The 16,658-nt window shown below is 38.4% G+C and overlaps 1 protein-coding gene across 2 annotated transcripts in view; it reads left to right on the top strand.

Annotated features, from left to right (window-relative positions):
• Nucleotides 1-16,658, top strand: part of Prex2 (phosphatidylinositol-3,4,5-trisphosphate dependent Rac exchange factor 2) — a 275,997-nt gene that overhangs the window by 155,028 nt on the left and 104,311 nt on the right. For both annotated transcript variants that reach the window (XM_027398845.2, XM_027398847.2), the window contains exons 24-25: nt 8,619-8,841; nt 9,545-9,752. In XM_027398845.2, coding sequence (XP_027254646.1) covers nt 8,619-8,841; nt 9,545-9,752 — 431 coding nt within the window. The remainder of the gene's footprint in view (nt 1-8,618; nt 8,842-9,544; nt 9,753-16,658) is intronic.

Genomic DNA, 16,658 nt, shown 5'->3' with positions numbered 1-16,658 from the left:
AGAATGTCCCAGACTCTTTGGCTATATGGATGCCAGGGGCTAGGGCAAAGCTTCCACCATAACACTGATGTTTTAGGACTGGATAATCTATTAGGGAATTTACCCTTGAAGAAAACTCTTTCTCCCTCTGTCTGCGACCATTGATTGCTCATAGGGCTTTATCAAGGGTCATGGCCTTGTGAAAATTCTCCTGTCCACACTGTTTAAGCAACCATATTGTTGAGCTTTCATGAGTATAAGTATCCCTGTTGTGTCTAGGACACCATTTCTAGCAGCAGACTTCCTGTTCCTCTGGCTCTCTCTTCTGTGCTGCCCAAGTCATAGATGTAGAAGTTACTTTGTAGTTGAGGCTGGGTACCTACGGTCACTTATTCTCCTTCTTTTGACCACTTGTCACAGCAATTTTTGTAGAGACAACACCAAAATGTATCATGTTCGTGTTCATAAACACCTCTCTAAAGATGGAGTGAAACAGAATGGATTATTTTGTGTAGCAGATATTTTTAGTACATAGGTCATTGACTCTATGTTCTATAATAAAATGAAAGAAAATTTGTTGTAGATTGGGCTGGAAAGAAAAGGGAAATACTTACCAGCATGGTCCTACATGTTGGCAATAGAGGCCCAAGGAAAAGTTGTTTTAAGATTTCTGTCCTCTCACACTTAGCATTAAATTAAAAAGAAAGATCAAACTATATGAAGTGAGAATAGTCATGTCATTTTCACCAGCTAGAATTTCAACCAAGATAATTGTACACATTTGTTTGTATGAGGTGCTATCTTGAGCTCTGTAGTACCTTACAGTTTTTGGCTGTCTATTACAGGCATCAGGCAGTGTGTGCAATAGTTTACAGAATGTGTGTGTGCCTGCATACATGTGTGTGAATATTCCACAAGTTTGTGTGTGCCTTCAGAGACCAGAAGAGGCCATTGAGTCCCCCAGAATTCAAGTTACAGAAGGTTGTGAGCCACTGATGTAGGTGCTAGGAACTAACTTCAGTCCTCTGGGAGAGCAGCAAGATCTCTTAATATTTGATCCATCTCTCCAGCTCATATATATATATATATATATATATATATATATATATATATATCCCGTGTTTAACTGATAACGTAACTCAGGTTCCAAGTTGTCAGGGAACTTGCTCAGTGTGTACAGCTGGCAACAGTACTGGCATTTGAAGTTTGGTGTTTTTTATTCTCACACTGGCTCTCATTTGCTTACTTACATTTGATGTTTTCTTATCTCATAAGCTTATTGCTAAACAGCGTGTTTCCATCTATAACAACAATAGGATTTCTGTATGGACAAATCACTGGTTTGAATGGTCAACAATGGTAACTCTTACAATACAAAGACTTTTCAGACAGGGTATGATACTGAGCCTTTTTAATCTCAGCACTCAGAAGGTAGAAGCAGGTCAATCTCTATGAGTTTGAGGTCAGTCTAATCTATGTAATAAGTTCCAGGCTAGCCAGGGCTATGTAGTGAGACCCTGTTCGAACATCCACCACCATCACCACTGTCACTACCACAATACATGCATGTCAGAGTGACAGGGAGGAGAAATGCCATTCAAATAGAAGATAGATTATTCCTGAATTAGGAGGGAAGATTTGAGTAAGTTGAAATCAGAGTAGAAAAGGAATGAAATCAGGTTTTTCTGTGTGGAATGTGGCAGTAATCCAGTGTGTTCTTGGGTGAGAGTCAGAGTGGAAACGTTCCCGGTCTTTTCAGTTTGCATGGATACAAGTTGGTGGTGACCTGGGATGGTTAAAAGCCCACAAGATGAAATATGGAAAGATCAACCCTAACTATGAGTGGGGAGCAACATGCATGCATATGATGGCTTGGTTATGGAAGACTAAGTTTATATAACTTAATTTTCTTCCTTTCTAAAATAAAATACTAAGTATGTAGTAAGGTAAGGAGTATGAGTGCAGTGGACTGAGAAGCCTATACTGCCAAAATGGTGAAGATTCTCAGAAACATCATATTGGTGAATTTAAGGTATTCTGCATTGACATAGAAGTAACTGGGGCCCTGTGGCATTTTAATGTAGACATGACCAGCTTAGTGGGCAATGATCACAGATGATAAAAATCATATCACTGACTTGTAGACTGTGCTGTGGTATGTGTCACTGATTGGGTCTCAAAGCTCTTAAGCATGCTGAGTCTTGTTGTACTTCTGCCTGTAGGAAATTAGTCTTGGCTCAGGTTGTGTAGCTGAGGAGGTATTTGGATGCTCTCTCACTTACTTTTGTTGTTAATCAAGAAACATATAGTCTGGTAAGGTCTAGTCGCTGTATAAGCTGTGCTCATTGTCATCTTACTTGATCATAAATAAACTTAAGATAATTGGCTATCTTTATCGTTAGAGGGAGATTCAAGGTTAGCATAAAAATAAGTCAAGGACCCTTCCAGTTTGAATGGGATGTTAATAATTCTAGTCGTTTACAGATTAGCTCAGTGTATCTATCAAGTTCATGTCAACAGAAACCACAGCTTTTGTGAATGCAGAATTTTAATTCTCACTTATTTATCTTGAAGCTATTGTTAGCAATGATTTTTCTTCCAAATGAAAGCTTTAACATGCTTCTTTTTGTGAAATAAAAAGTATTCATAAAACTCATAAATTAATGCCTTGTTCAGCTATCATCAGATAAGCTTCCTCCTGAAGGAGATGGGAACAAATATAGAGACCCACAGCTAGACATTACACATGCACAGACACACAGACACACAGACACACACACACACAGACACACACACACACACACATAGACACACACACACACACACATACACACATACACACACACACAGACACACACACACACAGACACACAAACACACACACACACAGACACACACACACACAGACACACACACACACACACACACACACACACACACGGAATGAGAGGGGGAGGAAGAGGAGAGGACCAGGTGGGGGCAGAGAGAGGAGAGATAGAGAGCGACATAGAGATGGACAGAGAGACACAAGCAGACATTACACATTTACACACAAACACACAGAGAGACAGACAGAAAGACACAGACACAGACATCATCAGACACAGAAACACTTAGCCCTGAAGATGGGATGCCTTCATCAAATCCTTCCTCTCAGAGCTCAGGGAACCCTCAGAAGAGGAGGCAGAAAGAGTGTGGGAGCTAGTGGGGATGGAGGACACCAAGAGAACAAGTTCCTCTAAATTAATTGAGCAAAGTTCATTTGAACTCTCAGAGACTGAGGCATGGATCTGCATCCAGTCCACTGTGTATATATTATGGTTTCCAGGTCAGTATTTTATGGGACTCCTGAGTGGGTCTCTGATACTTGTGTTTTCTCTTGGATTCTTTTCCTTCTGTAGGTTTGTTCTGTTGAACTTTGATGTAATAGTTCTGGTTTTATGTTACTATATTTTTTAAAAAATGAATGAATGAAAACCTAGCCACTAGGGAAAAGATTAATAATTGAGCTGCCATTTATACTTTCTGGGAGAGGGAAAATCAGTTTTCTCCCATGGAGTGACATTGGGCTTATCAACCACTCCAGGACAGGCCTCATGTTCTGGAGTAGTTGACTAACATATAATAGACTCCACAGTTGTACAGTTTTTTTGTTTTTTTTTGTTTTTTTTTTTTTTTTGGTATGTGTGTGTGTGTGTGTGTGTGTGTGTGTGTGTGTGTGTGCGCCTGTGATTTTATTTGGTTATAGTTTGGTGCTTTTCTGTTTTTTTTTTTTGTTTTCTGTTTGGGTGTTGTTCTCTTAGTTTGAGGGACTTTTGTTATATTGTGTTTTTGTTTTTTGAGCAATAATTTAAAGGTGTATAGGTAGGGAGGTGGGAACATATGAAAGAACTTTGGGGGAAGCAAAAACTATGATCAAATTATGTTTAAATTAAAAAGTGATTTTATATAAAAATGTGTCCATTGGAACTCAAATCTTAGACTGACTTTACTTTATTCTAACTCTAAACATTTTAGATTTTAGAATTAAGAACTAATCAATTTCAGTAGCTTCTATAGCCAGACTCCTAAGATCATAAGAGGTTTCCCACAGTCCACCAGATGTGTTTCTGTCCATGTATCAATGTAAATCTGGAGCATCTGGGACACCTGAATGAGTCCCAAGCAGGGATTTATTTTGTGTAGCAGAACTGAGATTGATTCAGGTGTGATTTGTCCATTATGCCTTGCTTTGGAAACATTCTTCTTGGATTGTACCAAGAACCCTTACTAACACTATAGTCACTGTCCTGGTTGACATAATCAGACTTATTGTGAGCATTGGGGGTTCTTTGTGAGCATCCTAGAGGCAGTTCTCCTGTATACAGACATGTCACTGAACGAACTGGAAAGCTTCCTTTTATTCCTTCTACTTTATTTACTACATATAATCTTTAAACTGACATAAGGATTTGGAAAATTGTGCATAAATTATTTGCCCTCCTTTTTTTCCCTAAGAGGATAATCTAATACAAAAAATCTTCCTACCTCCATTGCAAAGCATTTTACGTATAATTGAAATGGGAGATATCTGCAGAGTAGTAATTTACTTTTATGTTATCTCTGGGTTTTAGTTAAATGAGTATATTGAGTTTATACATGAATTATCTTCCCATGCATTAAGCACCTGAAGTTTCATGTCCAGGAACTGTGCATTCCTGTCAGTTGACAAATACTCCTTCATTGTCACCTGTATTAAAGACCTGTCCTTCCTTGTCCCCTGCCTCCTCTCCGCTCAGTTTCCTTCTTTCATCTTCTTCCTGGAAGGAATGTTCAGTATCGTTCATGGAGCGGTGTATTCTGTCTTAGTCCTCAGAACTCCACAACTGGACTCAGATCTCTGCCATGTCACAGAAGTGGCTACATTTTGCCAAAGCCCCTTTCCTATCCTTCTTTATCATGTTTCAACAGAACCTGGTGCAGCTGGCCTGTTCTCTGGAACACTGACTATTCCTGCCTGTGTCTGGAGTTTGTTTCTCTTTTTCTTTCCAAGCTTTCATTGACAGTCTCCGGGGCTTGGGACTTGATGTCCTTTCAGTCTGCCTCCTTTGGTGACCTCAGTCACCTGGTCTACTCGGCTTCTCCACGGGAGGTTATGAGTATCTCAGACCTTACATGTTTTCAACAAAGTCCCCATTCCACCCCTCTGCAATGTCCCCGTCTGCTATCTTTTCTGTCTCAGGATTGCATCCTTCTCTCTTTAGCTACACTCTATCTTTCCACATCTGTGGTTCTACATGCACAGAGTCAACCAACTGCAGATCAAAAACATTTTGAAAAAATAACACAAACATTTAAGATTCATTACAATAAATGTTCATATACCATTTACATTGCTTTAGGTATTATAGAAGCAATGTAAGGGTGGCTTTAAAGTTGTTTAAGGGCTAATGGGATTGCTCTGTAGGTAAAAACGATGCCTGCTAATCCTTTTAGCCTTCTTTGATCCCTGGAACCCATGCAGTAGAAGGAAAGTTCTGACTCCTGAAAGATGTCCTTTGACTTCCTAATGCATACACCTCTGCCACCCACAGGTAAATAAATGTAAAAATTGAAAAACAAAGTCATATGTAAGTGCTTTGTGACTTTATATAGGAGACAAACATCTTTGATTTTCAGTGTCCCTAAATCAACCCCCTGCAGATTCAGATTCTGATTTATCAGTAAATGGATAAAGTTGACAATGAGTTGTCTGTGCTATTCCACAGTAGTAGGCCTAATGTTCTGTCGTTTACAGCCCTCCATAGACCCAGTATATGTCTTTATTGAAATTATCGATTTTGATTTGGGAACAGTTTTTCCCCCTTTCCTAGTTAACTTGGCATTTTGTTTAATGTTGTTCCAATGCTAGGCAGACTGAGGTTTGCTAACACACAGCACAGAGTATGTTCTTGCATATGCACTACAGTTAGTTCACTGGCTGTACCCCCCTTGGATTAAGATTTTGTTTCTCAAAGTTTTACTATGGAAACCAGGGAGCTGTTGTTTGGATACTCACTTTTACACACTGCACTGTGGTATCCATGATAGGGAGACACTCCTATTGCTTTTTCCTCCCCTAAGGTTGTCTTCCTCAGTCCAAGTTGTGATGCTGTAGCTATGTACCGTGGACTGGGTGACCAATGAGGAATAGATTCCTACTCAACTCACTATGCTAGCTGAAGATAAGGTAACATCTGATGAGCATCTGGCAAGGGCCTGCCTGCTGGGTTATCACATGGGACAGTGGGAGTGTCAAGTACAGATTGCTTTTAGAGCATGGAGAGATGGAGACACAGAGATAGAAAGACCCACATCTCATCCAAGAAGGACATTCTCTTCTGGTCAACCTGAAGACCCCTCACTAGACCTCTCAAAGGTCCCAGCACTGCTATTCTGGCCACGCAGCTGGGAACCTTTGAAGACATACGTCTTCACACCTAAACCATAACATGAATTAAGTTTTTAACGTGTATGATTGGTATATACAACAAATTCATTCTAGACATCCTAGGGTTGTGGGCAGTGCTACTTTCTTGAGGGTTTTGCTTCTCAGAATAGACTTCCTCCAGGATACTTGTTCTGAACTATTTCAGGTGCATTCTGATACAGGGCTATGATATCTCTCCAGGTATGGTGTCAGGAATTTGTGTTGTGATATGAATTTGATAGTCTACCTCACCATGGAATAGGGGTTGCATATCCAGTGTTTGTCTTGGAAGCCTGAACAGATACTTCACTCTCTTGTTTCTGACTGGATGTATTAATTGGTTGAAAGATAAGACAAGAAAATCTTAACCTCTTACTGTGGTTGTTGTCACAACATGGTAAAATTTACTGTTGTGCCTCTCTGTGTGTCATCGAGCCTCAGCTAAGACTTTAATCTTGAAAATAGGAAGGAAGCTTGGGTTGAACTTTTGCATCTAGCCTGCCTTAAATCCTGGACCTGTCTTAGCTGGAAGTTTATTATTAAGGCGAGGAACAAGACCTGGAATTCCCAAAGTTCCTTAATTTCTTTCAGGATATGGGGTCATCAGGTTTGGTGGCAATCTTGTTAATAATTTCCTGCATTACATTCTGATCCCCCATTGCTTGATTGAGCTAGACAGCTAAATATAAGATATAAACATTTGAACATGCATGTAATACATACCTGTGTATATACTGTTAAGTGTCTCTCTCTCTCTTTCTCTCTCTCTCTCTCTCTCTCTCTCTGTGTGTGTGTGTGTGTGTGTGTGTGTGTGTGTGTGTATAAGAGGGGCTTTATCCCAATAGTGAGCTTATATTTTTGGAATATGATCTTTGATATTTACCATTGAATTTAACATAAAATGCCCAGAGCTCAGTGATGGTCTTAATTATTGTTCTTTTCAATGCCCAAATTATTATTAGTCTGCTAGTAACATGAGAAAGTAAGATAATGGTTGTAGTTTTAGAGAGACAAGGTCAGTAGCATTATTTAACTCAAATTTTCTGAGTGATAAGATACTGACATAAGATTCCCAACAACATAACCAGTCCTGTGATAGTCCTGACACCAAGGTCAAAAGACATCAAAGGCCTTCTGAACCACTATCCAGTTAGGCTCTATGCGGTGTCTACTTCTTGTGCACAAGACTCTTACCACATGGAGTTTTCCTTCTGCCAGCTGAGCTAGAATAAAGGGGTATTCATAGTTATGAAGAGGGCTACAGGTGCCCTCTAATTTGTCACCAGGGAAATGGAAACTGGCCTAGAATTCATGTAAGACTCCCGATGACTTTCTGGAATCCAAAACTGCTGAACAAAAAGTGTTTGGCAATGAATAAGAATCATCTAGACACTGAATATCTTGCACAAAGTCCCAGAGAGAGTGAGTGGTGTAGGAAAGGAGCTATATACAAACCAGAAGGAGTTTATGGAGCAAGGGGAGAGAGAGGCCTTTCAAGCAAGGGGAAGCAGGCTTGGTGAGAACCAGCGTGTGTTGGCTTTCTAGTCCCTGCACATTTAGGGTAGCAGTGTAGCCACACACAGAAGTCACAGATCATTTGGGTGGCACTTGGAAGAAGAGTACATGACTGAGTTCTGGCTGATCCTCCCTAAAAATCTCAGCCACCTGGCAGGATGTATGAGAAGCCCATCCTGCCACTCTGGCCAGCACCTCCTCAGCTTGCTGCTGGGTCTGTGCAGACTCATGCTTTGGGTGGCTTTCTGATGGTGCTTGGGATGAGCCCACCTTTTTCTACCCTTGACCACCTGTAGTGTTCTGGTGTGCTGACTTGCCTAGTTTTAAAATTCTACTTCCTGCTCTGGTGCCCCTTCCAGCAATTTTCTCTATTAGGCTCTGTCGGTACTGGGGCCCATGGGATCAAGTGCTAGGAAGTTGTATTGTCACCGAGGTCCATTCTTTCTGACCCCAACTCACAGTCACAGCGTCGGCTGAACCATTCACAGGTGCTGCATGTATAATTTGCTTTATTGGGATGTTTGGGTTTCGCAAAAACCATTTAAATTCTAACATTCCAATTATTTTACCCCATTCAGGTTGATACACTTTAATATCCTTTTGAGTTTGTTATGGCATGTGAGAGAGCTGAGTTACTACTGTGTGTTCAACTGGTTCCCAATTCTTTAATTTGTAGTTCTCTCGGGTGCTGAAGAACAGAGCCTGGCCCACCTTTAAGCAGGCCAAATCTAAGATCTCCCCACTGCACAGCAGTGATTTCTGCCCGACCAACTGCCATGTCAATGTGATGGAAGTTTCTTATCCTAAAACATCAACTTCCCTGGGGAGTGCCTTCGGTGTTCAGCTGGATAGTAGGAAACATAGTTCTCATGACAGAGAAAATAAATCTTCAGAGCCAGGTATGTTAGCTTTTGAAATGTTGTCAACTCATGAATAGGAATTTAGGCAATGTGTAGTTAGTTATGCTAGCTTTATTTATTTATTATGTATGTAGTGTTCTGTTTGCATACATGCCTGCATGCCAGAATGGGACACCAGTTCTCATTCTAGATGGTTGTGAGCCACCATGTGGTTTCTGGGAATTGAACTCAGGGCCTCTAGAAGAATAGCCAGCCAGTGCTTTTAACTGCTGTGCCATCTCTCCAGTCCTATGCTTGCATCTTAAAATTTGGTAGATTCCCAGTGTTCTGTTTTCATAAAGAAATGATTTCATGCTCTACTTGCTTAGATTATCTCATGTAAGTATATATAGGATAAAGACAGTTGACACTTTCAGTATTTCCCTTTAAGAAGGAGGATTTCTCTTGTTTTCATTATTTGTGCAGTTCATCTTGCTGTGAAAGGTTCTTCATCTGAAATAACTGTAGCTTTGAGAACAATAAGGAGGTATAGGAGAAGGATATATGAGGCTTCTGTGAATCATTGCAATCTGACAAGTAAAGTAATTCTATTGTAGATTTTAATAACAATGTGTCGTAGATTTTAATTTCTGAATTAAATTTAGCATGCGATTGACATTTTATTATATATGAACTTGTACTTCTAAAATGTGCGGGACTACATAAGTAGAAGATAAATGATGGAATGATTTGAACTCCTCAGGGAAACTGAGCCCCATGGTCTATATTCAACACACAATCACAACCATGGCAGCCCCTTCAGGGTTGTCTCTGGGACACAAAGATGGCCATGGACTCCGATATTTATTGAAAGAAGAAGACTTAGAAACTCAAGACATCCATCAGAAACTCCTTGGCAAACTTCAGACTGCACTCAAGGAGGTGGAGATGTGTGTTTGTCAAATAGATGAGTAAGTATGCTATGTCATACATAGATTTTTGCATACATAAAAGAGTTATGCAAGGTGTTTTTGAAAAATATGTTTGTTAGTCATGGAAATTTTGTGCTGACCATAAAGACCTTTTCCATCTCACCTTATAAGTGGTATGAAAAAACAATTACATGGATAAGTAATCATTTAATTTTGAAAGAAAGAATGACACAGAAAGAACATTGTCATTATAAAATATTACATTGAAATACGTTTAAAGCTGGGCCCACTGGCACAAGTCTGTAATCCCTGTTACATGTGGAGGCCATAGCAAAAGGATTACAAGTTAAAGGCCAAACTAGGCTAGAGAATGAGCTCAAGAAAAGCCTGTCTCAAAATAAAAACTGAAAAAAGGACTGGGGAGTTGTAATAGATCAGTCCGAGAATTTTTGACTATGTGCATGAGACTTCATGTCCCATTCTGAGTCCAGTGTTCTAAGTGTAAATGGGGATTTCCTTCTTGTGTTGTATTTTTTCAGTTCAGAAAACAATATGGAAATATGTTTCCCAGAGATATTCATAAGTGGTACATAGTATAGCATAACACATACTTAACAAGTACTAGGTAAGTTAAAGCAAAAAACTATGTATTTTTAAGATCAATTCTTTTTTTTTTTCTGTGTTCTGATTGAATTAATGGACCAATAATTTTGAAGTTTTGGCTAAGATGGAGGCAGTTCACAATCTCCTTTGTAACTAGACACATTGATTTTTTTAACTTTAGAATTTGATACTTGGGATGCCTACCTTCCACAAGGGGGCATGTCACATCTAGTGATAATGTCTCCATCTAGTAGTTCAGTATCAGAAAGGAAAAGTGATTTTTGGAAAAGATCAATTTCTCATGCATAGAAGTTAAGGTATAATAATATGAATTTCATTGACAGTGTAGAAATTAATAAGGAAGCATAACATAGTACAAATATACTTGCTCATGTTTTCAAGGAGTGGACATTATTTAATGTGTGTAGACCTGATACTATCCTAAGAATTATATAGAGACCCTTCTCCTGTATGCTTCATGAGGTTGCTCAATTGATAGCAGATGTGAAGGAAATACATTATACACAAAAATCACCCTATACTTCCATGGATAACTCTTCATATGCAAAATGTTGTGAATGTATTCCAACATTATACTGATGAAGTCATAACTGACATTTCTCTTATGATATGTATCTTTAAAATTTAGAATCAAACGTAAAAGCTTGGAGACATACTATGTTAAAAAAAAAATTCAAGTTCCTGGGGCTGGATAGACAGCTCAGTGGGTAAGAGCACATGTGGCTATTCCAGAGAACCTGAGCTCATTTCCAAGTACCCACATCAGGTGACCCAAAACCGTGTGTAATTCCAGCATCAGGGAACCCAATGCTTCTCTGGGTACCTTCACTCATATGCATATTCTCATGTGCAGACAAGCATACCTACACCTAATTAAAAATAATAAAAATAAATCTTTAAAAGGAAATTTAAAATCCTCACATTTCAAAAATCATCTTCAAATGTTGTTTATTCTGCCCTTTTCTGGAGCTCCATGAGTAGTTTTAAGTTAGCATTTTATTTTTCTTATTTCTAATGAACATAGGTTTTTAAAAAACATATGAAATTTGAAATATTAAATTGTAGCTTCTGTGTTCATGGAAATGAATTAATTATGCTGAGGTCATCAAGACAACAGAGGACTATTTTTAAGACATAGCATCATATTTTTGAATTGTCTTGAAATCCTGTGACAAGGAAGTTATTTTTAAGGCAGTATATGTCCTTTAATTTAATAAATGGGGATTTGCTACATGGCTTGTTCTATTTCAAAAACCCATTTCATTTCTTTATTCTTCTTGAGATAATTAGGACATGTATAGATGGATCTTTGTCATGGGCGCTGAATCCTAGAGCTCAGCTCTCGAAGGAGTTATAGAGAACACCTGCACTAATCCTTTATTTCCACCCAGACCAAGAATCATTATTTCACCTTTGCCTTTGTCAAAAGCAGTGTTATTGATGTGTCAATGCACTGACAGCCAGCTCTTCCTGGTGCTCATTCAAACTTGGTTAATTTGTTGGCTTTTTCAAGTTATGAGCCATGTATTTCCAAGTAGATATATTTTCTCTTTTTCCGTTTTTCTTAAAGAGGCAACATTTTTATTTTGATGGTTCCCTGTGGATGCAGCTCCTCAGGCATAGTTTGATGCACATAAGGCTCTTTTGAAAGCTCACATTTTTTTGTTTTGGGGAATTTAAGTTATGTAATAATGAATAATACATTGAGGAATTTCATTGAGGATGATATTTAGGTCTCTCTCTCTCTTTTTTTTTATTACAGTCTAATATCAAGCGATCCCCACCTTTTGTTTTTTAAAGCCAACTTGGATAAAAGTTCTAAATATGGTCCATGGAGAAAAGCATGATACAGTCAGTTATGTTAGATGTTATTCTGTTTTATTTAGATTGTTTTAAGTATTTTTATTTTTCTCTTTGAAAGTGAATTCTTTTCTCACATAATCTATTCTAATTACAGTTTTCTCCTCCACGCTCCTCCCAGTTCCTCTTTACCTCCTCTTCCATCTGGATCCACTCCCATTCTGTGAAAAGAACAGGCTTCTAAGAGAGAATAATAAAAAGAAACAAGCTAAAATATAATAAGATAAAGCAAAAACTATCACATTGAAGTTGGACAAGACAAACCTACAGAAGGAAAAGCCTCAAGAGAAGGCACTAGAATCAGAGACCCACTAGTTTATACTCTCAGGAATTCCATAAAAACACAAATGGAAGTTTTATGGATGCCATAATATATACATAGAGGGCCTGGTGCAAACCCATTCAGGCCCTGTGTACACTGCCTAAGTTTCTCTGAGTGCAATATGAGCTTTGCTGATGTTGATTTAAAGGTCCTGGCTTTCTTGGAGTCTTCTATCTCCTCTGGCTCTTACACGCTTTCTTATTTTTTATCTTAAGAAATTTATTTCCCTCTTTAGTTTACATCCCAGCTGTATTTTCCCCTTCCTCCTCTCCTTCCAGTCCCTCTCCACAAACTCCCCTCTGTTCCCATCCCACAATGGCAGGTTGGCCACGAGTATCAACAAAACATGGCATATCAAGTTGCAGTAAGACTAACACCTTCGCATGTATTATAGCCAGTCAAGGTGACCCAGTATGAGGAGTAGGGTCCCAAAAGCCAGTAAAAGAGGCAGAAATCGACCCTGCTCACACTGTTAGGAGTCCCACAAGAAGACCAAGCTACACAACTGTAACTTTCAGGCAGAGTGCCTAGGTCAGTCCCATGTAGGCTCCCTAGTTGTCCATTCAATCTCTGTTAGCCCCTGTGGGGCCAGGTTTGTTGACTCTGTGAGATTTCTTTTGGAGTCCTTGACCCCTCTGGTTTCTACAATCCTTTTTCCCTCTTTTCTGCAGAATTATCTGAGCTCTGCCTAATGTTTGGCTGTGGGTCTGCATCTGTTTCTGTAAGTTGCTGCATGAAGTCTCTCTGATGACAGTTGGGCTAGGCACTAATCTGTTCATTGGAGATGGCCAGTTCTGGCTATGTATCTTCTAGTACTATTGCTAGGAGTCTTAGTTGGGGTCATCCTTGTAAATTCTTGGGCGACTCCCTTGTGCCAGGTTTTTAATCTGATCTCAAAATAACTGCCTTCCTGTAGTCTCTTCCAGTACTCTCCCCTTATGCACCCACTTCAACCTTATGGCTCATGTTTCCATCCCCATCTGCCCTCAGTCAACCCACAAAAATCTCTTCTATTTTCCCTTCCTAAAGAGATTGGGGGATTCCCCATGAGCCCTCCTTTTACCTAGTCCCTCTGGGTATGTGGATTGTAGCATAGTTATCCATTATTTTACAGCTCATTTCTACTCATGAGTGAGTATATACTGTGTTTGCCTTTCTCATTCAGGATTTTTATTATTTTTTTTCTAGTTACATCCATTTGCCTTCAGATTTCTTGGTGTCCTTGTTTTTAACAGCTGAGTAGTACTCCATTATGTAAAAGCTCCACATTTTCTTTATTCATTCCTTGATTGAGGGACATCTAGGTTGTTTCCAGGTTCTAGATATTACAAATAAAGCTGCTATAAACATAGTTGAGCAAGTGTCCTTGCGGTATGATTGAGCATCCTTTGGGTTTATGCCCTAGACTGGTGTATCTGGGTCTTGTGGTAGATTGATTCCCAGTTTTCTGAGAAACTGCAATGCTTTGGAGGAGTGTTCGTATTGCTCTGCATATTCTCCAGTTTGAGCAGTCATTGTGTATTTGATCTTAGCCATTCTGACAGGTATAAGATGGAATCTCAGAGTAATTTTGATTTGTATTTCCCTGATGGCTAAGGATGTTAAACATCTCCTTCAGTGTTTCTCAACCTTTTGAGATGCTTCTGATGAGAAATCTTGTTTAAATCTGTACTCCATTTTTTTAAATGGAATTATTTGGTTTGCTGATGCCTTGTTTCTTGGGTTCCTTTTTAAAATTTCCCTCATTTTATTAAATAGATTATTTAATAATTTTATTAAATAGATTATTAAAATAGATTATTTTCTCACACAATATAACCCGACTACAATCTTCCCTCCCTCCACTATTAGAGTCCCTTCCGATCTCCCCTCATATCGAGATCCACTTCATTTCTGTCTCTCATTAGAAAAGAATGAGCTCCCAAGAGGTAACAACAAAACAAAATAAAACATAATGAGCTAAAACAGGATTTCAGTGATAAAGCCCAAGGAGTGTTGTGTCATAAGTAGCAAATCCCTTACAGGACATTTACACAGGATTCACATATCCTGTTTGGTTACCTCAGTTCCTTTTGTTTTCTCTGTTCTTGATGTGAAACACAAGTGATGTAGGGATTTACTAATTTCACTACCGGCTGGATAATTTCAGATGTTTCAGTGTGCCTTCTACTGCACATTACGCAGAAAGAAATAATAATCATTTTAACAGTCAGACAAGTGTCTGTGGGTTTTTATCCACCCAACTCTTCCATCCTTTCCTTGGGTAGCTTATTTATGGGTTGGAGCATCCGTTCATTGATCTAGCATGAGACAAAGTACTTTCACTGCATTACCTTATCCTGTAAACTATGAAGTTTCTTGGGTTCTTCATATGATTTTGGAAATCATCCTAATATCAGATGTGGGGTTAGTGATGATCTTCTACCAATTTTTAGGATGTCATTTTGTCCTATTGACAGTATCCTTTTGCCTTTCAGAAAATTTTCAGTTTCATGAAGTCCCAATTATTAACTGTCAATCTTAGTGTCTACATTATTGGTGTTATATTCAGGAAGTCAGGAAGTCGTTTCCTATGCCAAGCCTATTCCCTACTTAATTTCCATGAGTTTCAGTGTCTAATGATATGGTCAGGTGTTTTTGTCTTTAGTGTATTTATATGGTGGATTGTATTTATCGTTTTATGTATGATGAGCCATTGCTGTATCTCTGGGATGAAGCCTACTGATCATGGTGAATGATCTTTGTAAATGAACAGAATGTTTCTTCTGTTTCATTTTTATGGAATATTTTGAGGAGCATTGGTTTTAACTCTCCTTTGAAATTCTGGTAGAATTTATGTTAAAACTATCTAGCTTTGGGCTTTCTTTTTAGTTGGGAGACATTTAATATCTGCTTCTATTTCCATGGGACTTACAAGTCTGTTTAAATTCCCATCTGATCTTGATTTAACTTTGGAAGTAGTACATATTGAGGTGATTATTCTTTTAGATATCCCAATTTGGGGAGTACAGGTTTTTCAAGTATATCTTTATGATTCTCTGGATTTCCTTGGTATCTCTTGTTATGCCCCCCTTTCAGGTCTAATTCTGATAACTTGGAAATTCACTCTTCTCCTTTTAGTTATGTTGGGTAAAATTTGTCAATCTTACTGATTTTTTTCCCTCAAAGAAATAATTCTTTTTTTCACTAACTCTTCCTCTTATTTTTTTTGTTGTTGTTTCTATTTTATTGTTTGTATTGCTTTTTGACCAGAGTTTGATTATTTCTTGCACTCTTTTGGGTGTAATTTCTTCTTTTTGTTCTAGACCTTTCTGATTTGTTATTAAGTTGCTAGTGTGAGATCTTTCCAGTGGGTTTTGTTTGTTATTTTTATGTAAGCACTTAGTGCTATGGACTTACCTCTTATAATTGCCTTCATTGTGTCTGGTGTCCCATAAGTTTGTGTATGTTGTATATTTATTTTCATTCAGTTCTAGAAAGTATTTAATTATTTTCTAAATTTATGCCTGGATCCATTTTTCATTCAGCAAAGACTTGTTCAGTTTTCATTAATTTGTAAGCTTTCTCCTGTTTCAGTTATTGTTGATATCCAGCCTTAAACCTGGGTGGTCAGATAGGAGGCAGGGTGTTACTTCAATTTTCATATATCTCTTGAGACTTGCTTTGTATCCAAGTATGTGGTGAAAGTTCCTTGAGGTACAGAAATGATGGTATATTCTTTTGTGTTTAAGTGACATGTTCTGTAAATATGTTATGTCCATTTGTTTTATAAAGTCTGTTAGCTCTTTGTCTGGATGACCTGTATATTGACAGTGGGGTCTGGAAGTTTCCCCATTATCAGTGTAGGAGGGTCAACATCAAAGATGTGGTAGGGTTTCTTTTACCAATGTGGCTGCTCTTGGCTTTGGGGTACAGATTTTAAAGATTGCAATGTCTTCTTGGTGTATTTTTTTCTTTGATGAGTATGCAGTGTTCTTCCCTATCTTTTCTGATTTGTTTGTGTTTGAAGTCTCTTTTGTTAGATGTTAGAATAGTTACACCAGCTTGGTTTTTAGGTCCATTTGCTAGGAAATTTTTTACAATCCTTTATTCTGATGTAATATCTATCCTTGATGTTAATGCATGTTTTTTGATTGCAG

The sequence above is a fragment of the Cricetulus griseus genome, chromosome 2 (assembly GCF_003668045.3).
Source record: "Cricetulus griseus strain 17A/GY chromosome 2, alternate assembly CriGri-PICRH-1.0, whole genome shotgun sequence".
Taxonomy (NCBI): domain Eukaryota; kingdom Metazoa; phylum Chordata; class Mammalia; order Rodentia; family Cricetidae; genus Cricetulus; species Cricetulus griseus.
This window is presented reverse-complemented; position numbering and strand designations above follow the sequence as displayed.